Source organism: Scheffersomyces spartinae, assembly GCF_019049425.1.
Source record: "Scheffersomyces spartinae strain ARV_011 chromosome Unknown scaffold_7, whole genome shotgun sequence".
NCBI lineage: Eukaryota > Fungi > Ascomycota > Pichiomycetes > Serinales > Debaryomycetaceae > Lizanozyma > Lizanozyma spartinae.
Genome location: NW_025065054.1, coordinates 104,819 through 132,797, shown reverse-complemented (window position 1 = coordinate 132,797; position 27,979 = coordinate 104,819). Strand labels below are relative to the sequence as shown.

The 27,979-nt window shown below is 36.2% G+C and overlaps 12 protein-coding genes across 12 annotated transcripts; 8 read left to right on the top strand and 4 right to left on the bottom strand.

Moving 5' to 3' along the window:
- Window positions 1-165: 165 nt before the first annotated feature.
- TSR1 (Tsr1p) lies at window positions 166-2,490 on the top strand (the record flags this gene model as incomplete). The annotated part of the gene is made up of 1 exon (XM_043195238.1): window positions 166-2,490. The coding sequence occupies one exon, from the start codon at window positions 166-168 to the stop codon at window positions 2,488-2,490; it is 2,325 nt and encodes a 774-aa protein (XP_043049904.1).
- A 314-nt stretch (window positions 2,491-2,804) lies between these two features.
- KQ657_004568 (uncharacterized protein) lies at window positions 2,805-4,214 on the top strand (the record flags this gene model as incomplete). The annotated part of the gene is made up of 1 exon (XM_043195237.1): window positions 2,805-4,214. The coding sequence occupies one exon, from the start codon at window positions 2,805-2,807 to the stop codon at window positions 4,212-4,214; it is 1,410 nt and encodes a 469-aa protein (XP_043049903.1).
- A 686-nt stretch (window positions 4,215-4,900) lies between these two features.
- KQ657_004567 (uncharacterized protein) lies at window positions 4,901-6,709 on the top strand (the record flags this gene model as incomplete). The annotated part of the gene is made up of 1 exon (XM_043195236.1): window positions 4,901-6,709. One exon carries the CDS (start codon window positions 4,901-4,903, stop codon window positions 6,707-6,709), a length of 1,809 nt encoding a protein of 602 aa, XP_043049902.1.
- A 238-nt stretch (window positions 6,710-6,947) lies between these two features.
- KQ657_004566 (uncharacterized protein) lies at window positions 6,948-9,689 on the top strand (the record flags this gene model as incomplete). Its single annotated transcript, XM_043195235.1, has 1 exon — window positions 6,948-9,689. The coding sequence occupies one exon, from the start codon at window positions 6,948-6,950 to the stop codon at window positions 9,687-9,689; it is 2,742 nt and encodes a 913-aa protein (XP_043049901.1).
- Window positions 9,690-9,878: 189 nt separating this feature from the next.
- KQ657_004565 (uncharacterized protein) lies at window positions 9,879-12,764 on the bottom strand (the record flags this gene model as incomplete). Its single annotated transcript, XM_043195234.1, has 2 exons — window positions 9,879-12,413; window positions 12,759-12,764. The coding sequence occupies 2 exons, from the start codon at window positions 12,762-12,764 to the stop codon at window positions 9,879-9,881; spliced, it is 2,541 nt and encodes an 846-aa protein (XP_043049900.1).
- Window positions 12,765-13,762: 998 nt separating this feature from the next.
- TPM2 (tropomyosin) lies at window positions 13,763-14,318 on the top strand (the record flags this gene model as incomplete). The annotated part of the gene is made up of 2 exons (XM_043195233.1): window positions 13,763-13,780; window positions 13,851-14,318. 2 exons carry the CDS (start codon window positions 13,763-13,765, stop codon window positions 14,316-14,318), a joined length of 486 nt encoding a protein of 161 aa, XP_043049899.1.
- Window positions 14,319-14,687: 369 nt separating this feature from the next.
- KQ657_004563 (uncharacterized protein) lies at window positions 14,688-16,001 on the top strand (the record flags this gene model as incomplete). The annotated part of the gene is made up of 1 exon (XM_043195232.1): window positions 14,688-16,001. The coding sequence occupies one exon, from the start codon at window positions 14,688-14,690 to the stop codon at window positions 15,999-16,001; it is 1,314 nt and encodes a 437-aa protein (XP_043049898.1).
- Window positions 16,002-16,223: 222 nt separating this feature from the next.
- KQ657_004562 (mitochondrial 37S ribosomal protein uS13m) lies at window positions 16,224-16,589 on the top strand (the record flags this gene model as incomplete). The annotated part of the gene is made up of 1 exon (XM_043195231.1): window positions 16,224-16,589. The coding sequence occupies one exon, from the start codon at window positions 16,224-16,226 to the stop codon at window positions 16,587-16,589; it is 366 nt and encodes a 121-aa protein (XP_043049897.1).
- Window positions 16,590-16,980: 391 nt separating this feature from the next.
- Window positions 16,981-19,356, bottom strand: DSK1 (serine/threonine protein kinase; the record flags this gene model as incomplete). Its single annotated transcript, XM_043195230.1, has 1 exon — window positions 16,981-19,356. One exon carries the CDS (start codon window positions 19,354-19,356, stop codon window positions 16,981-16,983), a length of 2,376 nt encoding a protein of 791 aa, XP_043049896.1.
- A 1,198-nt stretch (window positions 19,357-20,554) lies between these two features.
- Window positions 20,555-22,654, bottom strand: MSI3 (adenyl-nucleotide exchange factor; the record flags this gene model as incomplete). The annotated part of the gene is made up of 1 exon (XM_043195229.1): window positions 20,555-22,654. One exon carries the CDS (start codon window positions 22,652-22,654, stop codon window positions 20,555-20,557), a length of 2,100 nt encoding a protein of 699 aa, XP_043049895.1.
- Window positions 22,655-22,945: 291 nt separating this feature from the next.
- NPL4 (Npl4p) lies at window positions 22,946-24,655 on the bottom strand (the record flags this gene model as incomplete). Its single annotated transcript, XM_043195228.1, has 1 exon — window positions 22,946-24,655. The coding sequence occupies one exon, from the start codon at window positions 24,653-24,655 to the stop codon at window positions 22,946-22,948; it is 1,710 nt and encodes a 569-aa protein (XP_043049894.1).
- Window positions 24,656-25,324: 669 nt separating this feature from the next.
- KQ657_004558 (uncharacterized protein) lies at window positions 25,325-27,763 on the top strand (the record flags this gene model as incomplete). The annotated part of the gene is made up of 1 exon (XM_043195227.1): window positions 25,325-27,763. One exon carries the CDS (start codon window positions 25,325-25,327, stop codon window positions 27,761-27,763), a length of 2,439 nt encoding a protein of 812 aa, XP_043049893.1.
- Between the last annotated feature and the right edge of the window lie 216 nt (window positions 27,764-27,979).

Here is a 27,979-nt window from a genome sequence, read left to right as displayed (position 1 = left end):
CTCAAACAAGGGTAAAGACCTATGTAATTACACGTGATGAAACGGTGACCATGAGCTCTTCACAATTTTCCTCAATACAAGATGAGCATCTCATCGCTCAAGAAGACGATAATGAAGTCGATCCAAGGTGAGAATACTATATCATATTGAGTTGGGTAATAGAAAATGGCAGGAGGACATTCTCATAGAGGTACCTTGAAGAAGGCAAAAAAGCCTTTTAAATCTAAGCATGCCACCAAGGGTCAATTAAAGGATGCTTACAAAGGTAAAGTGGAAAAGACCAAGACTGGTTCCCAGAAATCAAATAAGGCCCACAGTAAATTAGCAAGAAGAAATATTGCAAAGCAAAGCAGAGATCAAAAAATTTTAGAAACCAAGTTTGCTCGTCGTGTTTTTGAAGGATCTCTGGCAGCTGAAAAGATTGTCACTGTTATAGCATTGACACCTGATTTAGCTCCTCATAAGATAGCAGCTCAATTAGTTAACTCTGCTAAGGCTAACCCTGAAGATCCTGATGTTGCATTTGAATACCCATCTGTAAATGATGTTAAAGTCGGAAGATATAAGTCCAATCTTAAAGTTATAATACCGGATCAAAATAATCTTTTAGCAGTCATGGACGCAGCTAAATGTGCAGACTTTGTTGTCTTTGGGATATCAGCTACAGAAGAAGTTGATTCAAGCTATGGTGAACAAATTCTTAGAGCCCTTACCGCTCAAGGTATTGCTTCAGTTATTGGTGTATTACCAAATGTGGCATCCGCATACCCAAAGAGAAACTTGCAAATGGATATTAGACAATCATTATTTTCTTTCTTTACACATTTCTTCCCTAGCGAAGAGAAGTTATATGCTTTAGAAGTTGAAGCTGAAGCATCCAATTGTATTCGTACTATATGTCAAAAGTTCCCCAAATCCATAACATGGAGAGATTCAAGGGGTTACATGGTGGCAGATTCTGTTAAATGGTCTACAGAAGATCCAAATAATGGACAATTGGTAATTGAAGGAACAGTAAGAGGTATTGGTTTTAATGCTAATAAGTTGGTGCATATCCCTGGCCATGGCGATTTCCAAATAGAAAAGATGGAAAAAATAACTAGAATGACCAGAATGGGAGACATGGATTTGGAGGACAACATATATATTCCTAACGAGAATCAGGAATCATTGGATGAATTGAACCCCGAAGATATTGATTTTGAAGATGAAGAAGGTAGCTGGGAAGACGAAATTGAAGATGGATACAGTGGAATCAGAATGGATGGACAACTGTATTTCAACAAATCTGAACCAAAGCCAACCAAACAGATCAAAGCTCCAAAGGGTACTTCGGAATACCAAGCAAGATGGTTTGTTAACGATGAAATGCTTTCCGAAGATGACGAAGATGAGGACTCTATTTTTGAAGATAACGAAATGGTGGAAGAAAACATTGATGAAGTTTCTGAAAACAATAATAATGCTTCTGAATATGCTCCCACTGAAGCTGGTGATGAAATGTTTTTGGACTTGTCTCCAGAAGAAGAAGAAAGGCAATTGAATGAGTACAGAGCACAAGAAAAAGAAGATTTGGATTTCCCAGATGAATTGGAATTGGATCCAAGCATGTCAGCAAAGAATGTCTTGAGTAGTCATCGTGGAGTCAAATCCTTATTTAACTGTGATTGGGATTTTGATGAGCATGATCCACAGGCCCCAAGTGTTTGGAAGCGTTTGTTACGTATAGGGAACTATAAAGCTACCCGTAATAGGGTGAACAAAGAAGGTATCAAACAAGCCCAAGTGGTAATTTCTAATAAGGTAAGAATTTTTCTTAAGGCACCTTCATACATCTTGGAATCAGCGAACGCTCAAGTTCAACCATTCATCATTTATGAATTATTAGACCACGAACATCAATTAGCCGTGGTAAACTTTTCTTTCAATACTTGGGAAGACTATGAGAAGCCTGTTGTTTCCAATGAGAGTATTATTGTTCAATACGGACCTCGTAGACAAATCATTAAGCCAACATTCAACCAAGCTACCAATTCACCAAATAATGTTCACAAGTTTGAACGTTTTGCTCATCAAGGAGTAACAACAATAGCAACAACAATTGCCCCAGTCACATTTAATAGTTCCCCAGCAATTTTCTTCAAACCTACTCAAAATGGTGGAATTGAATTTGTTGGTCTGGGTACCTTCCTTAACTGTGACCACACTAGAATTATTGCTGAAAGAACAGTGTTAACTGGTGATCCATTCAAGTTTCATAAAAATGTGGTTACTGTTCGTTACATGTTTTTCAGTCCTGAAGATATCAATTGGTTTAAAGCTGTACCATTGTTTACCAAGTCTGGACGTACTGGGTTTATTAAAGAGTCTTTGGGTACTCATGGTTATTTTAAGGCAACCTTTGATGGGAAGTTGAGTGCTCAAGATTGTGTAGCTATGGCATTATATAAGAGAGTCTGGCCTGAAGTATCAACTCCATGGTTAGGATAAGTACGAATTTTAATAGCATTACTTGCATCGTTAGTTTATTATTCAACCTTTACTAGGAAGCCAGTTTGATTGTAAAAGTTTGGAGAACCTAATATGCTAACCTATTTTGAGGCCCAATCCCTCTTGGGAAGTGTGTGACCATTTATTATGGCATGAATTAATTACCTATATACAGCGATAGAGGGCCTTCAGTGGTATTGTGACTTTCGTTTCCTCAAGATAGGCCCCTTGAGAATCAATCGGAAATCACTTACTAATACTCCATTAGTCTAATACTTAGTCACGTTATTGATACCATAGAAAGGATCATTATTATGAATATACCCCATGGATCCAATCCTAGTACAGCAGCTTTCACATGCAATACGTGCGGTATAAAGTTTGCTGGTGCTGAATTACAGAGGCAACATATGAAGACAGAATGGCACCGGTATAATCTAAAAAGAAGAGTAGCTGAATTACCTTCTATATCATCGGAGCTTTTTGCTGAAAAGGTATTAATTGCACGTGAGAATGAGAATAATATACTGAATGAAGATGAATTTGGGTTTTATGTTCCACAACGTCGCCGACATAACTCATCTGGAGATGGTGTTCAGCTATCTAAAAAGTATTTAAAGCGTCAAGAACGTTTACATGCCAAGGGATCTCAGGTACCAAAATCTAACGAAACTGATGGTCAGGATGATTATGCATCCGCAGAGCCTGTTCTTGGTGAGTTTGTAGGCATTAGAGCTCGGGGATCAAGCATATCTGCTAGTTCTGTTAAGTCCGAGACATCTGAGTTTTCAATTGTGACATCACATCATGAAAGTGAGATGCTGTTTGAATCAAGTTCTGAAGGTATTTTATCTGACTCAGATGTTACAGATTTTGATCATTTGGTTCCCTCTGAGTCAGATTTGCCAAGTGATAACGACAGTGATGAATCATGGAATGACGAGGTGGATGCTGAACCAGAGGCAGTATCAATTACTGATTGCTTCTTTTGTGGTCAAGTTAATCACGAGAAAGAGAACAATATTAAACATATGTTTAGCAAACATGGACTTTACATACCTGAACGGTCATATTTAGTTGATGTTTCCGGTCTCTTATCATATATTAGTGAAGCAATAACCCTAGATCATGAATGCTTAGTATGCGGATTTCAAGGTAAGAATTTAGAAAGCATTAGACAACACATCTACAATAAAGGACATGCCAAACTTCCTTATGAAAACAAGGAGGAAAGACTTGCCGTTGAAGAGTACTACAACTTTACGATTCCTGAGGAGGTCACTCCCAAGAAGGCAAATAAGAAGAAGGTTGCATTTATGGAAGAAAATGGGTCTTCTGATGAAGAGCCTCTGACGCCGTCCGATGATGAAGAAGAAGAATTTGATGAAGACAGTGGAAGTGGAATAAATGATAACTACACCATTGTTCAAATCGACAAGACTGGTGTGGAACTTACATTACCTTCTGGCTCACGGATTGGACATAGATCAATGGCTCGTTACTACAGACAAAATTTACCTTTAACTCGGGCACCTACTGAAGCTGAACAAACTGTTGCTGTTGTTGATAAGAGATTTACTGCATTGTCACTTGCTGAGCGTAGCTTGATAGCCCAAGAGAAGGCAGGCCGTCGGGTTGAGACTCAAAGTCGCCAAAAGTATGAGAAGAAGCTTAAGAATGTTAATGCTCAACGCCATTTCCGGGATGAAATTCTCGGAACTTGATTGTTTAGCGATTGTATAACAAGTACGCTTAATGAATTTTAAGGAGATACCCACGTAAACAACCTTACGAATAGGAATTCAAATAAATTCCTTTAGCTAATCATTATATAAAATCTGCAACTCTCCCTTATTAGCGTGACACAGTATTCCGTTAATGGAAGGCATGGACGCTTTTATCATTCTGTTCCTGCATTCCCCACTATTCGCAGAATTCGATGGAACCTGTTCTGCTGATTGTCGCGCATCAGAGGGACAAAAGTGACATAAAGGTTCACTAGCAGATTCTATTCTCAAATGGAGTCATAACCTCATCAGGAGTGATAGATGATTCTTAACTTTCAATTCAAAGTTCCTAATTAATAAACTTTAGATTTTATAAACACTTTTATCATTTATTCCAAAAGCTTCAAAGTTTTTTTATGGCTAGTAGGATCTCTGCTATATTCGTTGATAAGCAGATAACGGTTGAACCATAGAGATATACTATTGATTTCCCTTTAATCTACCAAGATAAGCCCATTAGTATCATATAAATCAACACCTGATACACATCAAAAGTGTTTAACAAGACGTACGTTTTGAGGAGGAGAACCGGAGGCATCTGTTATTTACTATCATTCGTGTGATCCTTATAAGACTTCATCAAAGTCATTTCATTGTTACAAATATATTCTACAACGCGTTAGATGGTGGTTGAATCCCGATTATACGAATTGCTATGCGTCCCGGTAGCAGCTACCGGTGACGAGATCTCCAAGGCATATAAAAAGTTGGCTCTAAAGTACCATCCGGATAAGAATAATCATGATGCTGTACTAACAGAAAAGTTCAAAGAGATAAGTAGAGCATATGAGATTTTAAAGGACCCTACACAACGTCGCATTTACGATCAATACGGAGAAGTAGGTATCGATGGATCATATTCTACCAATGAATCTTCAAATCATAGTAATTCCGTAAAACGTAGGCGACAAGCTTATGGTGAATCCGGATCATATAATGGCATTCCACATGATAACGTTTGCTTTAATAGTGCAACAAATATTTTTTCACAAGTTTTCAAAGATATAAACACTATGTTTAGTGAGAATCCAGCCTTCCATGCCCTCAATGGTTTTGCCTCATTTCCCGATTTCCATGGTCCTGATTTTGGTGCTGCTGCTCAACAGCAAACCCGAGCAACAGGTTATAAAAGAGAAGTAACACCTGCAGAGAGCCCCTTAAGACAAGGGAAAGATATCCACCATGTATTCAAAGTTACACTCGAGGATCTTTATTATGGGAAAATTGTCAAGTTTCGTTTACCTCGTACTAACAAATGTTCATATTGTGACGGTGCAGGTGGCCTTAATCCACGTACTTGTCGAACATGTCAAGGGTCGGGTCAAGTTATTGTGACAACTTCTAATCAATTTTCAAGGTTTAGTGAATTATGCCTGTGCAAAAGTTGTAAAGGAACTGGAATATTTGTTAATCAACAGGATAGATGTCAACACTGCAATGGAGGTTATGTTCTGGAGCAAAAAATTATTCAAGCTGTCATTGTTCCGGGATCCCAAGATAATGATAAGATCGTGTTGCGAGGAGAAGCTGACAGAGGACATCATATTGTTCCTGGTGACGTTGTAATACATCTTAAGGAAACACCTCATCAATACTTAATCAAAAAATATAACGATCTTTATATGGAACATGAAATTGATCTTAGAACGGCTCTATTGGGTGGTGAAATCATACTTCCTAATTTTTTGCGAGAAGACAACCATGTTCGAATACTTGTTAATGCTCATGGAATTTCTTCTATTAATCTGCCAATGGAGAAGTCTATAAGTGAAGGAGAAATAGTGGGGACAATAAATCCTGGGGTTCCAAAGATTGTAAGGGGGTTAGGCATGCCAATTAATAATGCTGAAGGGGTTCATTATCAGAAGCTTGAAGATTCTGAAAGTACAAAGAATGAAATTCTTGATCTTTCAAGATATAAGAAAGGGAATTTATTCATAAAGTTTAATATTAAATTGCCCTCACTAAGTGATTTCGCTAGAGGAGAAGCAGATTTAATTGAGTTAGAAAGAATATTACCAATCACTACGCCTAACACTGTCCCATCTTCAGGGTATGTTGTGACATCGCATTTGGCTAATTTGCCAACATTTTCACCAACATCAAGTAAAGTTCGACCAGCTGAGAGAATACGACACGAAAATGAACCAACTTCAACTCCACCTCTAATGTCCAATTCTGGTGGACCTGCTCGAAAGTTACCAACATTCATCAAAAAAGGAGAAACTCTTGGTGAAGTACCAGTTCCACATATGGCTCCACCTAGAAATGTGAGAGTACCAACGTCACAACAACGTACAACAAGTGCTGATGAAGCTTACGAACATCAGATAAACGAGTTCAACTACAATGATATTGATATAGATGATGTGGGAGTAGACGGTGCCAATTCTGCAGATGAAGAAGAATTTTATAACAATGAGTGGAGCTAATTTTTATTTGTTTATTTTATTTCAGGGATTTTATTACTATTTATTTGTGTATTAATTGTGTATTCTTTACAACTTTATATGTATATCGATTAATATGTGACTGTAGTTGTAAATGGTTCGAATCCTGGGTGGGTTAATTTTCATGCTCACCGGAATTTTTGATCTCATATTTATTTGATACCCCAAGTTAGCTTCCTCATTAATATCTTATCTTATCTAAAACTATTGACCCAAAGGCATGAGTGGCGATAACCATATACTAGATGCGTCTATCATCAAGGATTTATCCAATCATATTTACGAGAAGCGTAAGGCCACAGCTTTCCAAATTGAGTCTCTCACCAAACATGCTTTGTCTGATAATGATAGTCAAACAATTTACAAGATCATTGGCGAATTGACAGAATTGACCGTAAGCGGTAGTAATACTGGTAAGATGGGTGCCATAACTGCATTGGGAAGTGTTTCTGTTGCCTTGGGGTCGTTTGCCATTGCATACTTTTTGGAGGAAATAGTTAAACCAATATTTGTGACTTTCAGAGACACAGATGCTAGAGTGAGATATTATGCTTGTGAATCACTTTATAACATTTCCAAGATTGCCAGAGGTGAGATCTTACTTTATTTTAATGAAGTATTTGATGTATTGTGTATTTTGGTAACAGACACTGAATCATCTGTTAAGAATGCAGCCGATATTTTAGATCGCTTGGTTAAAGATGTTGTTAGTGCCAAATCTACCAATTATGTATCAATATTGCATCATCAAGAAACACCAAATGAAATACAGTCTCATTTAGTGGATGCTAACGGTGATGCTATTCAAATCAATAACATTCAAGATCCTCAAAAGGCGTTTTCATTACCGAAATTTATCCCAACGTTATTGGAAAGAATACATACAATTGACCCCTTTGCCAAAAAGTTTTTAATAAGCTGGTTAGAACTCTTTGATGCCATTCCTTCCTTGGAATTGATTACATTTCTTCCTAATTTCTTAAAACCATTGATTACTTTTTTAATGAACAATGCTCCATCCGATGTTCGTTTAGAGACCGAAAACTTGATGAATATTTTTTTGAAAGAGATTATATCTATTTCAAAAGTTAAGATTGAAGCTAAAAGAAAGCAATTGTTAAAGGATAAACACCGCCAATTGAAGGAACAACAACGGAAAACAGATCAAGAATCAACAAAGCATAATGAGGGTTCCTTAGAGAAAGATGTTAAGAATCTAAATCTTGAATCAAGTGGTGAAGGCAATGAGGTTGATGACAAAACATCAATAAAGTCAACTGATACAACAATTATGAGACCCCAAAAGCAGAATAATGCAGTAGATGACAATAACTCAGCTACAGATTCTTTTGAAGACGATGAAGACGAAGGACTTTATTTAAGTGGTCAAGATATTTTCATTGATTTCCCAAGTATAATCAGCATTTTATTTGAGTTTTTACGTCCCAATTCCCTTGAAGCAACGGAAATGTCTCGCGAGAGCCATGATATATACTTGGAAATTCAATTTATTGTTTTGAAATGGCTTCAAGAGATCTTATTGATTTCACCCACAAGTTTCATCAAATGCTTTCCCGATTGTATATCAATAGTGATTAAAAATCTTGCTATAAGTGATTCGAGAAAGGATTATGAGCTTAGAGCCCAATTACTTGGATTCAATAACTCTCTTCAAAGCTTCCTTGTTAGTGTCACACGCATTATTGAATTTAATTCAGAAGATGAAGATACTGAAGTTGATTCAGAATATACCAAAAACATTCTTTTAGGATTGAATCGAGATGTTTATGATGAGTTTTTGGAATTTCAATTAGGAAAAACGAAGAATACTATTATTCAAGAATGTCTCACTTCCAATAACGAATTAGCTCGAATAACTTCCTTGGATTGGCTTACACTTCTTTACTCCAAATACAAGCAACATTTCTTTGATGTAAACTCCCAATTGGATCTTACAGTCCTATTGAGGTTTACATCAACCGCAAGTAATGAAGTTGTTCTCAAATTGCTCCATTTTCTATCTAAGATGTCTGAAAGTAATGAAAGCTTCTTTAAGGAATTTATTAAAAAATTAGTGGCTTATTTCAAAACAGAATTAATGGACAAGACTATGACCTCTAATAATAGAGGAGAATTTGTGATTAGAAAATTATGTTTTGTTTTAAGTTCAGAAAAGATATATAAAGCCTTTTCAGAAGCATTGACAAATGAAGAAGATATGAATTTCTTAAAGGTTATGATTGATACTTTGAATCGGATCTTATTGACCACTCACGAGTTGGCTCACTTCCGTAAGAAACTTAAAAATTTGGACCCTGCAAAACCAGATGATTTATCGTTATTCTCCACACTTTTCCAAAGCTGGTCTCATAGTGCATCTAGTGCGTTATCCTTATGTCTTCTTACATCAAATTATGAATTGGCATTTCTTATAATTCAGAATCTTAGTGAAACCGAAGTTGATTTTGAATTATTAACTCAATTGGATATTCTCATTCAATTATTGGAATCACCAATATTCCTCAAATTAAGATTACAATTATTAGAGCCAGAAAAAAATCCTTATTTATATAAATCCCTTTTTGGGATTTTAATGATTCTTCCACAATCTTCAACGTATAACACTTTGAAAAATAGACTTTCTGCATTGAAAAGTATGCCTACATTACCTTCAACCATTGTACCCACGGTTTCTTCACCAACTCCCTCAGTTAGTGGATCAACAGTTAATTCAAGTAATGCTGCATTCTCATTGAAGAGAAAACGGTTGATTGAAATGATCGATATCTTTGCTAAAGTTCAAGATAAACACCATCAATTTACTATAGAGTCATCCATGAAGCAACCACAATACAAAGAGTCCATTCAAGATCAAAGATCAGAGTTGTATCCAAGTTATGGTGCCAGTATTTCGGAGTTCAATGACGCTTCATCAAAAACTACTGCCAATAGGAGAGTGTGATTTTGATCAACTAACAAATTTGGTTATGTTAAGATTGTACGATGTTTAAGTTGAACACTTGTATAGGGAATGTACAGTGCAGTATTCAGTAGATAAGATTCAAGTCGTTGCACTTGGATACATAAATTATCCTGTCGAATGACCTTTTAAGACCACGTATATTGATCCATATAGATGCTATGAATGAGGTCAACATTTGACTTGAGAAGAACGATTATAATTATAAGAAAACTCTTTAAGATCGTCAAAATGACCTTGTTTATGAACAAATAGAGGCAGGACCTTGGGGGTCTTAGAAACCGAATATAAAGATGCCAGGTCTTCCAGTAATGATCGTGAATGAATCGTATTATCGTTCGGTATTGGTTGTTGTCCCAGGATATGCAATACTATTGGGGTTCCATCAGAGTTGTATATTGAGGTGAAAGACTCAATCTCATCTCCAAGACCACTCTTACCATTTGGCGTTGATTCTGGGTGTTCTTTATCAGGAGAATCTTGTTCTATAATAACAGACGAATTCCCAATAGGTTGGAAGTTACGACGACTTTTAAGTTTGAGTGGAGGTTCAATAACAGGAGTACCTGCTGTAGATGAATTATCTGAGAGCATTGTTTCTCTCCGACGAGAGTATCCACTAACTTGAGGCGAGGGGAACCCACTTGTGACTGTGCCCCCACTATGACGGAGGGTAATTGGAGAAGCTGGGTTTGAATTCAATTCGAAATTAGAAAATCTCTTATTGGAGCCAATCATTGGAGCCAATGGTGTTTTAGCACGCGTGTGGTTGAAACTGCTACTACTATAAGAACCACTACCTTTAATATTTGATGTACTGCTTGAAGATTTATTCATGGTTTGCCTGGAAGATGTTGCATTTGCAGTTTGAGATGTTCCACTCCTAATACTTGAAGAATATTGAGAACTTGAGTTAGAACTTGAACCTTTAGGGGAATTTGATGAGTTGTCCTCACTATCACTACCACCTTCTAATGCACGTCGTATACGGTATTCGATTTTTGCTTTAACAGTTCTTCTTAACAATATTTCAAAAAGAAGTCTTTGATTTGTCATGGCGATCTCCCTTTCATTAAGAATAGGTACAACAGATCCATCATTAATAAACTCTTGTTCAAACTTTGGAGGTATAGTGGTTGAATTCTTTCGGAACACAGCAGCTTTGTATTTATTATATGCAACATCAGACATTAGAAGTTTACCCTCTGGATTTATTGGTTTCAGGTTGAAATAAGCATGATCCACAATCGGTTCAGGAATCAGAATTTTATTGGCAATTGAAGTATTTCTTAATTGATTGTTCAAACTCATTTGCATCATTTTGCTTGTATTTGCGCCTGCAGTATGTGTTTCTCCTTTAGCATTGGTATTCATCATCTTTTCGAGATTTGCTGCAAATGAAGTAAACCATAAATAATTCCGTCTGGTTTTCTGCTGTGCACTTGGTGGATTATGACCCGCCCTTTTGACCGCAGCTGGGGATGATGGAATTGTAGGTTGCAATAAGAGTTCCTTTTCAGCGTCAGTTGAGTCGACATCAATATGATTAGGATTTTTAAATTCAAAGTTATTAATTGCTGATTTCTGAACTGCAGTTGATTTAATGGGGAATTCATTCGAAGTAGGAGATGCTGCAGATGATGAAAATAGATACATTGGAGTCTTATCATATACAGACGACAAATGAGGTGTCCTATCCTGCAAACGAGAATATTTATAGAACTTGAGAGCCAACGGCAATAAATCGTTCAAATTCTGTCCAACATATGAGTTTGAAATATAATTATCGAATTCTGCATCTGACTTGAAATTGGCATTAGATTGTTTAGGTGGAGGTCTTCTATATCCTCTCCACTTCAAAGAAGTTTGTCTTTTAACCGGGAAATTATACCGTAACTTCTTATTTGGTATAAGTAAAGGCACTTGATGATGATCTTGAGAATGAATTTCACCTATGATCGAGGAAGATGAATTTGTTGATTTGGCATTGCAAGGTTGTCTCTCTAGTATAAAGTCTTCTCTTTTAGCAATTTTATTCCGACTTTTTATTTTATTTCTATTCCTTTGAGTGGCCGATCTAGAAATTAAGGATCCTGTCCGTTTAATACCATCCTGATCTATAATAGTAACAATTGGACCATTTGGCCCTTCAAAGTTATATATTGAATCCGAAGGTGAAATTGGATCAGTTTGAGTATGAGTTGATATCATTCGCCTTCTTTGATTCCCATGACTCCTATTAGTTGGCGATTTCCTTAGAATTGAGGACTCGTCTAAAGTTCTTTGAGGTGAATGTTTCGCTTGAAGAATATCACGTTCTATTCGAAGATATGTTGAATTGACAACCGTACTTCCTATAGGATCCATTGTGTTTGAGTTTTGTTGTTTGTCTGACATATTTGTAGATGTTAATGCTGCTCCCACTCTTACTGGAGAAACCGATTCTATTTTCAGATAGAGGACATCAAAGGGATTATTAGCCAATGATGATTTTTTAGGAGGTGACGGTGTCTTGGAAGATGTAGTTTCTGTAGGGCCTGATAATTGCAGACCTACGAATGTAGAAGAATAGACTGCTGTTGAATTCAGTTGACTTTTGGGATCAAGAGGAGAACATTGGATATTATTAGATTCTAAAGGGATGGACGCTGAAGCCAGAGCAAACTCTTGGGAATCCGAATCCAGACAATAAAGGGAATTCACTCGCTGCTCCATACTCTCCCTTTTCTATGTAAGGTCGGCTATAATTATTGGGATTCGCTTTATGTTTGAGATGATGCTGGCGTTTGATAGTCGTCGTCTAACGTAAATACATTACTGAAATCATCTAATGCTTAAGAGGTTTCCTGATTTCCTCTTTCTTTTAACCCTACAGAAAGAAAGAAGAAAAGTGAACCTCACCGAAATAGGATCAACCTTACTTTACCATAAACGAGAACAATATTATGTTAAACCGATGGTGGCTTGTATTCATGCTTAACCTTACGGGCCACAGTAACTAGACCAGAATGTGGAATTACCATTTCCATCGAAATTATACCGCACAATCACCAGCATAATATTTATACTCTAATATTAAATCATTTTTGAACTTGAATCCATGCATTATAAAGAGGTTTGACAATCTAATCCGTGGACCATCGCTACATGTATATCTACAAAGCTGTATTAAGTCATATTGGGCTATAGATCTGAGTTACCATTAGTTAAAAGTCGAAGCTCTCATTAGCCTTAGTTTCCGCTTTGGCTCATAATGCATGGAATATATCCTAAAACAACTTTAGTGACCTGCATTATTCTAATGTGTTTTGTTTGTAGATAAAAACATTAGCCAGCCAGCCATTTAGCCAGCCAGCCAAAAATAGGGTTACATAAGATGTCGCAAAATTCCAAATACGGGAATTGGAGTCTACATATTTAATGTCGATCTGGTGCAGGATAACGAGGCGCAAACCATGGATTTTAGCTCTTAATGTAAAGATCCCTAGTGAAAATGATCTGATTTCAAATATATACATTACAAAGAAATACTGCTTAAACACAGAATCACTAGGCTCAATTAATTATAATATGTTATTTCTAAGGTTATTATATATTCAACCTAATACTGCATTTGTTATAGTCTCTCTCTCCGTCCCCTGTCTTCTTTATTATTGTCGTGCATAGACCAAAACACGGTAGCTAAGTTATTCTCTACTCCTATATTTAGGGCTTCACCCACTAGAATATATCTTTAACTATATGGTATGATTAAATGGTATGCTTTAAGAAAATATAAAGTTTCCGTTTTCTCTATTCTCGGTGTAAAGTTCTCTATGATGCAAAAATGAGGCATTGATCGAACTCAATGTAATAGCATCCTTTCTGGAGTATAAGGATAAACCCAAAATAGACGAACAAGTTGTGATCGAACTATATGGTAGCGCGTCAAATAAACAACCTCAATATTATTATGATGAATGTGATACGTGCACTTTTTTCGTCGTTTGTTTCTTGAGCTAAGTTTAATCAATTACTTCTTCTACAGACTTGAAACCTCTACGCAAATATTAATAATGGATAAATTGAAGGATGTATGTAAAATTTTGTTTTTGAAGCAATTGGATTTAATAGGTTCGATATACTAATGAATACTTTTATTAGAAAATTAATAGTTTGAAGGCTGACGCTGAAAAGTGGCAAGAAAAAGCAGACGAGTTCCAAACCAGAATTAAGGAATTGGAACAAGAATCTTTAGATAAAGATAACCAAATCCAATCCTTATCAAGAAAGAACGAGGTCTTGGAAACTCAAGTAGAAAAGTTGGAAAAGGATTTGGAAGAAATCAAGCAAACTGCTGATGAATCTACTCACTTAAAAACTACCAATGATAACTACACCAAGAAGAATCAAGTTTTGGAAGAGGAATTGGAAGAAGCTGACAAAAACTTGAAGGAAACTACTGCCAAATTGAGAGATACTGATATTAAGGCTGAACAATTGGAAAGAAAAGTTGCTTCTTTGGAGTCTGAAAGAGAAGAATGGGAAAGAAAGTATGAAGAATTATCCGAACAATATAAGACTGCCCAATCCGAATTGGAAGAAATCACTCAGCAATTGGATGCCTTGTAATCGACTTCACCTCAATTATAAATTTTTTTTGTTGTTTGGGAATGTTTTGATCTGTGACCACTGGATACCAACTTGATAATGTAATATCAAATTTGATCACAGTAATTCCTTTTATATAGGCTTGCTATTACATTTTTGCATTTGTCCTCTTTTCTCTTTATATAGCAATATGAAGTTTAATACATCCTTTTTAAATGTTGATTTTTATTTGATTGGTTGTCCCTTGATTAAATTTCTCCTGTACCCCTCCTCCTCAAAGCACAAAAAGTGAAAAAACAAACCTTTAATGATGATGTCCCTAATTAACATTGAGAGTCATTACTATTCTGAACACTAAGAGCTTTTAATCTGAGATTGCGTTGCGGTGCTATGCCACTCTTAGATCTGGTATGCAGACGATTGACTCAACCATCACTAAGTTCGCATGTTATAGATGATGATTATATCCTGGCGCCACTGTCAAGAAGAGGATCTACTCACCCTCAATTTAGTAGCAATGGAATTGAAACTGGAGTTGACGATGAAGACGAAATTGAAACGTTTCATCTAAGAGTCAATTCTGTTGATCGTATTAATTATTTAGCTGCGCTTGATCCTGACCCAGTACCTTCTTATGAAGATTCTCAATTAATGTACGGACAACCACATCTGGAATTAAGTAGGCGATATCAAGGTCGTTTATTGAATAATGTTGACGAATCCACTTCATTAGGTAGATCTATCTCAACACCTAATATGTTTAGGCTATCTAATATTAATAGAGAATTAGGTAACATTATTACTGTGGAAGACCAGGACCTTGAAGGCGAAAATGAGGAATCTAGTGGGTATTCATCGTCATCTTCATTAGTGGCAACTATTGGTCGACCACCAAGAGAAAGAAGACCTTTTCTATTGGATTCAAATGGTGACCACCCATCAACAAGTGATATAATATCTTTTACAACTACTAATTCCTCCAATTCCAATATTCAATCATCAAGATCAAAGACTTCATCTACCGGCTATAAGAACCCAGCTAAATCTCTTAAACAAATTGGTCTTAAATTTCTTAACGCAAGACAACATTTTGCTCTAGCAATATGTAGGGATATATGTCTTGTCCCACCACTAATAGGTCTTTTCCAATCATGGAAACGAGTATTTTTTGAAAGTTACTTTGCATCATCAGTACTTTCTACTACTTGGGCTACTGATTTTACTTCTGCAAGAACTGCAGAACATTTTTTAACAGGTATTTGGTGTATCGTTGCCGCCTATTTATCTTATGCTGTCTTAGATGGATTAATGGTTCGATGGATCGTCAATTATCTGGCCCCAGCAGCAATAGTAAGAATGCTTTCCATGTCAACTATTCTTATAGCAGTGGAACAATATACAGTGTCTGCCTTTTCTGCTAATGGTTATAAATATGGTCTACATATTTGGATCTTGGTAAGTTGTATAATGACTGGTGCTTACATAATTCAAAACTTTGTTACTTCTAACTTGGATCTCAAGGGGAAACGTAAGCAAAGGTTTTTTGATTTTTATAATATCGTGGTATTTGCTGTGGTTCCGGTTGGATTTGCAAGTTTTTTAACAATGATTGGTCTTTTGCGGTCGTTACTTATACTTCGATTAGATCTTGAGCTGAATGAAGTTCTTCGACAAATGGCTACTCCAAGCAGCGGGTATTCTTAGTTGGTTTTTTTTTGCATTCTTTTTAGTTCATCTCTGTGTTATTACTTTATCTGTATACTATTAATTAATCATAATCATTGTTCCAAGCGTATACCCCATAATCAATTAGGACTTTTTGTATATCACACGACCGATCCACCTGGAAAAATTAGTGTGAAAAATTGTTCAATACGCTTTTAACATTAGTAGCGTTGATATATCTAGCATTAATAAAATATAGCCATGGCTATTCACATTCTTGGAAAGGCCATTAAACATAATGTTGAGGTCAAATATGGCCTTGCATTTAATATTTTTGGTGTGGGTTTAAAAACAGCCGAACAAATATGTGCCCGTATTGGGATTTATCCTAAGATGAGAATGAACCAATTAAACGAAACTCAAATTATGGCTATTAATAAAGAATTAAGTGATATTACAGTTGAAGGACACTTGAAACAAAAGGTTTGGGATGATATTAAGTTGAAGCGTACCATTGGTAGTTATGCTGGTCTTAGACATGCTATGGGATTACCAGTTAGAGGACAAAAAACGAAGAATAATGCTCGTACGGCTAAGAAGCTAAATAAACTTGAGCGGAGACTTTGAGAAAGGTTAATTAAAATGACGGAGCTTGTAAATATATACACTTATAAATATCTGGTATAGAATATCAATGAATATACTAATGAATACTTGAGTATTCTTGTAAGATGTAGTTTTATCAACAGAAATGCTCATTATATATACACTAAATACATCGACACAGAAAATAAGACAATACCATATTATACAACAATAATTACAATAACAACAGCAACAACAACAAAAAAAATAAATGCAAAATGCAATGCTAATCAACGACTTAACGTTTAATGTTTTTTTTTCTTCTTTCCTTCTTTCTTTCATTTACCTAGAATAGTTTTAATTTGACATTAGCTCCCTAACTAATGAGTGATTTCAAGAATCTAACGAGTGTAAAAGTGTATCTCAATACACATTAATGGTTATGATGATGGTACAAATATTTGGATTGCTGTTGAGAAGGAATCTCTCGAGACCAACCAGGAATATCTTCACCATTTCCTCCAACTGGTCTTTCAAGTACCACATTTTCTAATCCCAATGCATCACTAAGCCAATGGTGGTTCACCATTCCACCTGCGTCTGCCCGGGATTCAGGTTGAATCTGTAACATTGGTAAGAGGAAATCACTAATTTCTTCAGCATCAGCAGTTGGAAACTTGTACTTTTCAATTAAAATATCTCTTAAACCCCAAGGCTTTAATTTCAGAATCCGATGCATTTCACCTCTTGAATTGAAGAACTCCCTACTCAAATAACCTTCCTTAAGCATTTGACGAGGAATGGGACCAATTAATTCAATAATTTGGGCAAGATGATCATCATCTTTACTATATGATTTCCCAGCACGAGGATCAAACAAATAATCACCGGTTAATAATTCAAATATCAAACATGCAAATGACCACAAGTCACTAGAACTACCCCAATGGTAACCAATTAATACCTCAGGTGAACGATACTGTCTGGTTTGAATTTCTTCAGTGAAATGATGGTAAGTCCAACATGCATTCCCTAAATCAGCAATTTTCACCAGGATTAATTCATCATCATTTAAAATCTCCGGTGGAACGTCAACTTCACCTCCAGCTGTTGTGGGGAATGGTGATTTATTGATGTTAAGAGCAGTTGCAGTAGCTGTCATTTCCAAATTTTCATTGGATATCGACATGGATGAAAGTGAACTTTGTAAAGTCTTTGATTTTTCATCAACTGCAATATTCTCGTTATTGGACTCTGAATGTGAATTGGTTTCCCCTATAGTCATTGGAATTGCACTAGCAAGCATGGATGTACTATAAGTTTTGATCGGTGTGTTTTGAGTTGTAGATGAAAGACCTCCAATATTAGTAAATGATTTATTAAATGTTCTTAATGGGGATGGTAAAGGTTGGGATCCAGTAATAAGAGTTTGACGACGTGAACGACGTCCATTTCTTCCTAAAGATGGTGAAGATCCAATGGATTTTAAAGAAGCCATGCTTTCATTAGGATCACCATTATCCGATACTGCTGAATTGTTTGCAGTAGTTGAAGTATCTTGTTCAGCATTGGAATTCGATTGATTTGGATAGGATGTCTGTACGTTCGACAGAAATATAACCAGGTTAGATTGTGAAACAGTTGCAGATGTTTGTCTCATATTCATGGAAGTACTTGATACTTGACGTTTCAGAAGTTTCCTTTGAAGTTTTGCCTTTTGTTCTTGTTCTTCAACCAAACGAACAATTTGTTCAACATCACCAATTTCAATCAACACATTCTCTGGCTTCATATCAGTATGAATGACACCACATTTACGGTGTAAAAAGTCTAAAGCTGAAAGCAATTGCTTAGCAATTTGCTTAACAAAAACTATGGGGATACCTCTATGTTTGTATCTCCTGATTAAACTTAAAAGATTTTCACCTAGTACTTCAAATACCATACACACATGTATACCATTGGGACCTTTATGAGTGAAAGTATCCAAAAGTTGGATAACATGCATATGGCCAGGATGATGGATATCTGAACTTCTTACTTTATCCAACAATTTAATCTCGTCAATCGCTGTTTGGGTAAAATTCTTTGCACTTCGAACAATCTTCATAGCAACATGACAATGTTTATCATTGTCCTTTGCTAGCCAAACTGTCAGGAAATGACCCCAACCTAATTTACGGACTAAAGTATATTTGCCATTTTTATAAGTTTCACCAATGTAGCAAGTATGATATCCACCAGGAACGTAGTCTTGCAAATCTTCTTCATTTGCCATATTTACTTCATCTTCTTCGTCATCGTCATCGTCATCATCATCTTCATTATATGGTATATTTCCATGTTCATTGCCATTATTATTTGATGCATCATTTGATTTAACCAACAGTTCCAAATCTTCGAGGTTCAACTCCAGCAGATGCTGGTAATAATCCGAAGATATATGCTTTTTATTTTTCCTTTTCTTGATAGTTTCAGAATGGAGAATCAAATTGCTATCATCTTCAAAGGAAGTTTGAAGTGGAGATAATTCTGGCTTGAATGGAGAGTTAACAACAGTGGTGGAATTAGTTGAAGTGGTAGGTTGACTATATTGTGGTAGTAAGGGTGGATTGAAACTAGCAGAAAGTAAAGGAGATGTTGAAGTAGAAGCTGAAAGATGGTTTACATTCAGATTGTTTGTATTGAAATCTGATGTAGATGATTCATTAGTAGTAGTAGTAGGCGGTACAGAGCCATTTGTATTGTCAGGATGATTATCAGCTCTTTGTATTGCTAAAGACAAATTTGATTTCGTCGTGTTAGGCATCGGACTATTCAATGAACAGTAGCAGTAGAAAATAAAGTATTAGAAGAGATGAAAGCAGTAGAATTAGTATATCAAATAAAAGTTTGTTCCTCAGAGAAAATAAATACAATTCAACAAAGAGAAGAAAATAGTGTAGACAGTCCTTGTATTTATATGAATGAGATACTAGAATAAATAGCCTCAAATGCTGTACTATCAGATCTTACTACTGCCTTGTGTGAATACTGATAGAGGTCTTTGAAAGGATAATAATACCCTTGAAGTCAATCAGAGTGGGTAAGACTGTCTTTCTTCTTTCTCACAATATTGATGAAAATGGTAGCGCAGATGTAGAGCTAAATGATGATGTAGGGGTACCCTTACCGAACGGAAATAAGTTTACGGGAAAAAAACTATGACTTTGTTACTACTATCGGTTATATATTCTACATAATACTTGGTGGCTGCTTACCGAGGGACTCAAGAGATTACTCCTACATAGCAATTTTGAGCATTATTCAATATGCTAGGTTGAATGTCTGTCTTTACCAACGCTGGGAGCATAACATATTACGAAGTCCTTAAACTTATGTCAAAAATTTATGGATTTTGTGAACCGTAGTTGTCAGGCTTTGTGTAATCGCACTTGAGAAAAATTTTCACACAACCTGGTACTATTCCTTTTAAGGCTGGATCCTGGTTCCCCCCATGTTTTCAGGTCTGTAGGTTCCACGGGGTACTAAGAAGAGAAAAGACATTCTAAAGTGTACTGGAAAGCCTACCAAATTCTTTTGTGTACGAAAGCGTAATGCAACAAACTCAATTTTGTATTGTGCTTGTTTTTGCTTCTCTTAATAAAGCACTAATTTGTTTATTGTGTAACTGTTCTTTGTTTTTGTTCCAACCTATGAATTACGTCATGGGTACCTTTGGTTATGTATATAAGTGAAACTTTTCTATAGATCGGACTTTATTCACCTTTTTCACGGTTATAATAGGCACATATATAACGCCGCTTAGTGCCGAAAGTGCTACGGTTGTGAATAGGCCGATATTCTTCACCTTCTATTGGGTTGGGACACGCCCAGTAGTAATTACCGATCTTGTAAACTTTACAACTAGAAGTATTAGGCGTTACTACAGTATTCGGTTAATTTTATTCATGTACAAATTATGTTTATTATAATAAACTAGAAATTAACTATCGGTATATTTTGACTTATTGAGTCATTTCTATGTCCCCATCATCAGTAGCAGGGGTGGATTCAGAATCAGCAGGAGCATCACCCTTTCTTTGAGCATTCAATTTAGCAGCCAATTCAGCCATGTTCTTTGCTTCTTGCTTTTCTCTTATAGCTTGCTTCTTTTCTTCTTCCTTTGCCAAGTAACGACCACGGATCAAGTTACCCAAAGCAGCCAATTCTTCGTATCTTGCAATGTACTTAGCCTTGGTGGATTCATATCCATCATCATAAAGCCAGTCTTCGGTCTTTTGCAACATACCAGTTAACTTGGTCTTTTCTTCTTCACTGGCAAAGTCAGCGTATTGAGCTTCCAACTTACCTCTCAAATCGTAAATGTATTCTTCCAAAGCATTCTTACGGTCTTCAGTTTCAGCAACCAACTTATCTTCCATGGTCATGGTGTTTTCCTTTTCAATCAAAATGTTTCTAACGTCATCAGCAAGAGAAGAACTGAAAGTTAAAATTTCCAAGTCATTCTTCTTGACCAACTTCTTGACTTCACGGTATTCAGGTTCAGCATCTTCAGCAACTTCTTCACCTTCCTTTGGTTCAACCAATTCCTTAACAGTCTTTTCGACAACAGTGTAAGCACTTTCAACAGTGTAGAAACCAGATGGATCATTTCTCAACTTAATCTTAGTAGCAATGGTATCTTCACCCTTTTCTGGAACAACGCCCTTAAGTTCCCACTTGGCAATAGCCAAAGGAGTACCCTTTGGTAATTCGCTTGGCTTGGAATATTTAGCTTCAATTTCAAAGTCTCCTTGTCTGAATAAAGTAATAACCTTAGTAGATGGATAGTAGCCTCCACGAGGGAACACTTCCAAATGGTCTTCATCTTCATTTTGCTTATCCCAGAAGTAGGAAACAGAGAATTGGTTGTAGTCTTCAAACTTGAATGGTCTGACTCTCAAAGTTGGAGAGTGCATAGCACAGATGAAGGCATTACCACGAGCAATGGCTTCATCTTGGTTCAAGGTGAAACTCAAAGGCTTGCTGAAAAGCTCACCCAACTTCGCCTTCAAAGAAGGAACTCTGGTACAACCACCAATGACTTCAATAGAGTCGATATCAGCAGCAGTCAAACCGGCAGTCTTTAAGGCTTGTTCAATTGGAACATGAACACGGGCCAACAAAGGTTGAACCATTTCTTCCAATTCTTCTCTAGTCAAGGAAGAAGAAACATCAACATCGTTCATAAGAGATTCAATGTTGAAAGGAGCTTGAGTGTTGGCAGATAAAACCTTCTTCAATTTTTCAGCAGCAGTCAAAACTCTGTAGAAAGCTTTAGGGTTGGTGTTGATATCAATCTTGTACTTACTCAAGAATTCCTTAGCAAAGTGTTGAGCAATAGCAAGGTCAAAGTCTCTACCACCAAAGTGCTTGTCATAAGCAGAACCCAAAACCTTCAATTCACCCTTCTTGACAGCAGCAATGGAGACTTGGTAAGAAGAATGACCAATATCAACAAAGGCAACCTTCTTTGGTGCATCTTCTGGCAAGTCATTTTGCTTGAAAACACCGTAACCAACAGCAGCAGCAGTGACTTCATTGACGATTCTTACTGGGTTCAAGCCAGCAATTTTACAAGCATCAGATGCAGCTCTTCTTTGGACTTCCGTGTACCAGACTGGGACAGACAAACAAATGTCAACAATGTTACCTTTGGTTTCCTTTTGAGTGATTTGTTTAATCTTGTTAAGGTACAGAGCAGTTAATTGTAAAGCAGTGAATTCTTGTTGTTCACCCAAGTATCTAACTTTAGCAGAAACTTCACCTTCTTTACCCTCGACAAGAGCAGCAGTGAAATGCTTCTTTTCAGTTTCAAAGTCTGGGTCATTATAAGACAAACCCAAAATTCTCTTCAAGTTATCAACAGTGTTCTTTAAGTTAGAAGTTTGTTGATTCTTACCAGCTTCACCAATAGATCTGTTTTTCAAACCAAACCCAACTAAGGAAGGGGTGGAACGGTTGGAAACTTCATTGACAATGATGTCAATACCTCTGTTTCTAGCACAGGCAATGACGGTGTTGTTGTTACCCAAGTCAACACCAAATGGAATTGAGATAGACATTATGAATTTAGTTTCTATATGATTAGATCAATCTTATGAAGAACTACTAATGGCCTTTCGTTCTTGCACTCAATTTACTATAATTGTCTTGCTGCTTGTCTGCCCTCATATATAAAATTTTTCACTTTAGGCATTGCACAATGCACGACCCCAGAAGCTACTAGAACATTCACGCATTATCTGATGAACTCAAAAGTAATACATATGGAGCTAAGAATTTAATGATTATACCACCTAAATATATTGCCACTTAGAGTGAGTACAAAAGGTATAGGTTATAAAATATTCCTTTTACGTAACCAGAAGAATAGTAAGTAAAGTCATCCACCCAGAACTTTGTTGCAATACATGTAAATCTTGAATGTCACGTTCTTTAACAAACTTCAATAGTAACTTAAACTCAGAAGGTCCAAGGACATTGATTTTAAGAAGAAATGTTAAAAAGTGGAAGTCCACAAGCAGACGACCTTCATTCTCTGATGTAGAAGAAATCACTTTGGAAACAGTACTTAATTCTTGTAATTGACCCAAGAATTCTCTATTCTCAATTGGGAATTTAGACTCAAACATAGGATTAGGTTCCAATGGGAAAGAATCCAGAAGAGTTACTAATAAGAATTCCACTGGGAAAGCAGGCTTGGCATTTGTTTTCACTTCAAGTCCATATTCATTAACTTTGGAATAAAACACATCAGGAACGTAACGTTTCTCATCACTCTTATTAATATAAAGTTGGTTTGGTTGAGTTGATGCAGTTATGATATCAGCTTTCACCAATGCTTCTGCTGAAGTTGAAACTTGGTAAGATCTAGGTTCAATATCTCCTTGTAGTCCACCACTTATAACACAAGTAACAAATTTGGAACTGAAAAATCCGGTTTTACTGTGTTTGCTAACATTTGGATGAGCCAATTGATATCTTGATGCCATTAATACTTCTAAACATGAAAGGAAATATGAATCCTTATGTCTTTTACACAACACTTTCCCATTTCCTATTCCGGCATCCGTTAAATCTGTAAATGTAATACCCACTTTGTAAAGTCCTAGCAGTTGAGCCACCTGATCAACTTGTTGTTCATTATCCCAAGGTAATAACGTTAAACCATCTGATTCACCATGCTGAGGTGGTTCGTAAATAGCTTCAACCACTGCTTTTATACCCAATGGTACTTTATCAAATGGTTCATAACTGCCATATAAAATACCAAACCTTTGAACTCCAGAAAGTCTCCAACTTTCAATAAATGTATTAAGAATCGCAGAATCAGAGAATTCAACATGATCAACCATTCTAAATTGTTGCTGTTGAAGTGTAATAACTGGTGGTTGACATTTAGAACAAATACCACGGGGATATGGTGAATGACCATTACTACACTTTAAATCAATGTTATAGTCTGGTTCTTCCAAGGGCGAAATGTAAGATGATGAACTGTTTTTGTTTTGTTCGTTCAATTCATTCAAATGAGCGTGATATGACATATGTTTGAAACCCTTTTCTTCCCGATACTTCTTATCCCAGGGAGGTAACAGTGAACAATATTCACACATACCTTTGTCCCCATGTCTGCATAATTGTGACTGTGGTCGTTTAATTAACCCATCTTGACCATCCAATAAATCATCAACTGGCAATTGCTTAACAGAAAGGGGCCCTATTGATTTATTAATATGAGGTGGCACCAAACCAGTTGCTATTTGAATTGTTGATTTATTAATCGATGATTTCAGAGGAGTAGGAGCAGCTGCTGGAATTGCTTGGTAGTTCACAAATAGTAATTCTCCATTCTTAAGTCCCAAATCTTTAACTGTACGATCACAAATGGATGAAGCTACTTCACCTTTAGTATTGGGGGCAATGCCAATATAAATTTCGTCCAAATCCTTACAACTAATCTTATTCACCAAATCATCCAATACAACTTTAAACTTTGAATCTTCATTAGTTGGGATTCTTAACATCCCATCTCTCGTTCTGAATCGAATTAGAATACTCATTATCCGTATAATTAGTAGTTAATTAGAAATTGTTATTCGAGTGATAATTCCTCCGATCTAATGATAATGATATCGTAAGGGTTATCAAAAGCCTCTAGGCAAAGTAATTGAGTTCAACACTGTTAAGAAATGGAAACTAACAGTGTCGTAAATGAACCCTTGTTTTGTTTTGCCTCCAGTTTAATTAAAATAGTAATCCTCGGGTTATCCCGTTAGTACCCTCGTAATTGGATATGTTGTGCAGCTGGTATATATTTTTCGCGCATTGAACTTGTTCGTACTATCCTTCGGGATGGTACATCTGTCAAATATAACAATACAGAGAAGATTAGCATTGTCCTTGCATAAAGATGACACGCTATACAAAGAGATTTAACAATTTTTTTTTGGAATCGAGTATCAATAGCCACGTATAATTATCATGTACTTGTTATAAATCTTTCCAATTATTTAAGCACCAATTATGCTTATTATATCACTCCTTTCAATCAACTTTGTTGTACCCAGTTCGATTCCCCCGTGCGAACTATATGTGACATGCGTAAATCTACGCAATTCATACGTGCAGGAAAAACCCGATCCCTTAGATAATGCGTTCCGTATACGATATTAACTAAACCAATTTGCATTCTATTCTGTACAAATATTTGAACCCGCCCGTTAGCATACATGAAAGACCAACCGCTATTTGGGAGTGAAGAGAGTAGTGATAATCTTGGGTATTCCGCTAGAACAGTGTTGCTTGGGAAGATCTCCGGACCTATAAATGAAACAGTTAATACACATCAGATACCTAATGATTCCTTTACCACAGAGATTGATAATGATACTAGAACAGCCACTGATAGCATTCGAGATAGTCCAGTGGTGAGTGAAACCTCAAGGACACCAAGTGCCTCTTCTATTTTTGAGAAAGGAGAAACATTCCTAGGGTCCAACTTGCACCAATTATCTGATTCCCATATAAACAAACTAATCCGTCTAAGGTTTGGAGGAAATCTGCTACAGTTAGTTAAACAATTGCTGCTTGATTTAGCCAAAAAGGAAACGGAATTAATAATATTACGAAGACATTCCTTTATAAAAGAACAGGAGTTTTATAAGTTATGTTCAGAATATGGTAACTTATCTTCACTTGAAGTTGATAAAATATTACAGAAAAGTCTCCAAAAAACCGATAATAGCGGAGTTGATGAAGTACTACTGGAACTAATAGGGGGTGCATTGAATGAGGATTACTTGCCTACAAAGGAGAAACAACTGGCCATGGAGAGAACAAAAGAAGATAAACCAGAAAACATACCCCAAAGAAGTAGAAAACGAGAGAAAAGAGTATCTTCTGATTCTAAATTACATCATAAATCCAATAAATCAACAAAAGAAGGCGAATCGCAACAGGAATCTGTTGGTCGAATACGTAGTGACTCTCAAATGAGTCAGATAACCGCAGTAACGGCACCTCGTGCCACTTGGCTTAAAAAATGGTTAAATTCCACAGAAGATTTGCAAGATGTATCAGGTCATGGGACTCCCTCCGTTCTTGGTAGTTTCATTCCAAATATACTCAAACCCAACAACGAAACAATGAAACCTCCCATGGAGTTAAACAGTATAGCACGAGAAAATAGTGACGAAGAAATACTGGATAGTGGTTATTCACCTAGCGATTCTGTTATTCCACAGGCAAATGATTTTTCAGTGGATAAATATGGGTTCTATGATTCCCATAATATAAGAAAAGTCCATAAAAATGTTTCTGAAAATTCGGGCGATGTACACACAAATAAGGCAAACATTGAAAGAGGGTCAATGACAATGCATAATGATGCTTCAAAAAATTCTAGTCCTGAAGCTGAATTTGGCGAATTCAACATTTTAAATAAGTCAGCTGCATTTGTTGGTATTGCAACTACAGATTTAACTAACGCAAAAGATATCAAATCCGAAAAGGACAAAAGTTTAGCTAAAGTTGACATCAATGGAGAATCTTTAACAATTCATAATACTTCAATTCAAAAGCTTAAACAACTCGGCGAGCTTCATGATTTGGGAAATATGGAAATGGAAAAGCAATGGGACCAATACATTAAATCAGTTGAAGGACACTATAAAAAGTCCAATAATCTTTTTGGTATTCGGGGTCTTAATCTCGTTGATGGGAAAGACAGTCCCCTGGAATACTACAGCAATAATAAATACTACCGTCAACTTCATGATTTAATTGATAAAGGGGGGATACCTCCAAAACACAGAGGTTCCATTTGGATGGAATTAACCGGGGGAGATAACCTTAGAGTTAATGGAGAATTTGAAAGATATTATCAACTCTCAATAGATCCCAATGCTGATAAACTAATTCAAAGTAATTTGAATCAAGTTGACCTTGATTTAAATCGGACTATGCCATCCAATATATTTTTCAATAATATGTTGCAAAATAAACCGGGCCCATTATATTCAAAATTGAAAAGAATATTATACGCCTTTGTTTTGTATAAACCAGAGATAGGTTATTGTCAGGGAATGAATAAAATTGTTGGTAACTTATTATTAGGGTATCCCAATATCTCTGAAGAGGATGTATTTTGGATATTTGTTGGCTTAGTTGAAGAGATTCTTCCCCGATTTAAAACCAGTAAGTTGAATTATTTTGATTTTCAAAGTCTTCAAAGTATTAAACAAGATCAAAAGATTATATGTGACATATATTTCCCCAAATTTATGCCTAAACTACATGAGCATTTAATTCAAAATCTTGGTGTTCAAGTTGAATTTATTACTATTAATTGGTGGCTTCTGTTATTCACGGAGAATTTCTTAACCCTTGATGTGTGGTTTAAAATATTCGACAATTTACTACTTTCTATTGTTCCAGAGACCAAATTGATTGCCCTTAGTTTGGCAGTATTCAAGATGTTTGAATCTTTACTTTTCAACATTGATGCTGTGGATGATGTTTACTTGATTATGAATAATTTGAACCACAATAGTTTATCAAAGATGAATTTAAAATACAGTGAATTGATTCACACAAGTGATAAATTTGAGCTCCGGATTGATCCCAAAAAGTTAAACGAATACCGCCTTGCATACAGTCTGGAATATTAATAATAAACACGAGGTAAGATTTCTTTGTGGAAGGAAAAGAGATGATTTCAGTGTCAAACACGTAAGCGATACAGGTGTTACCGTTGATCAGTAAACATGAATTCTTCGCATTGTTTCAGTAGTAACTGATAAGAGTTTTTCTGTGTGTGTTGTCTGCTTAGAGTAACCCCTGAAAGATTAGGCGAAAACAGAACAATACGGTCATGCTAGAACAAG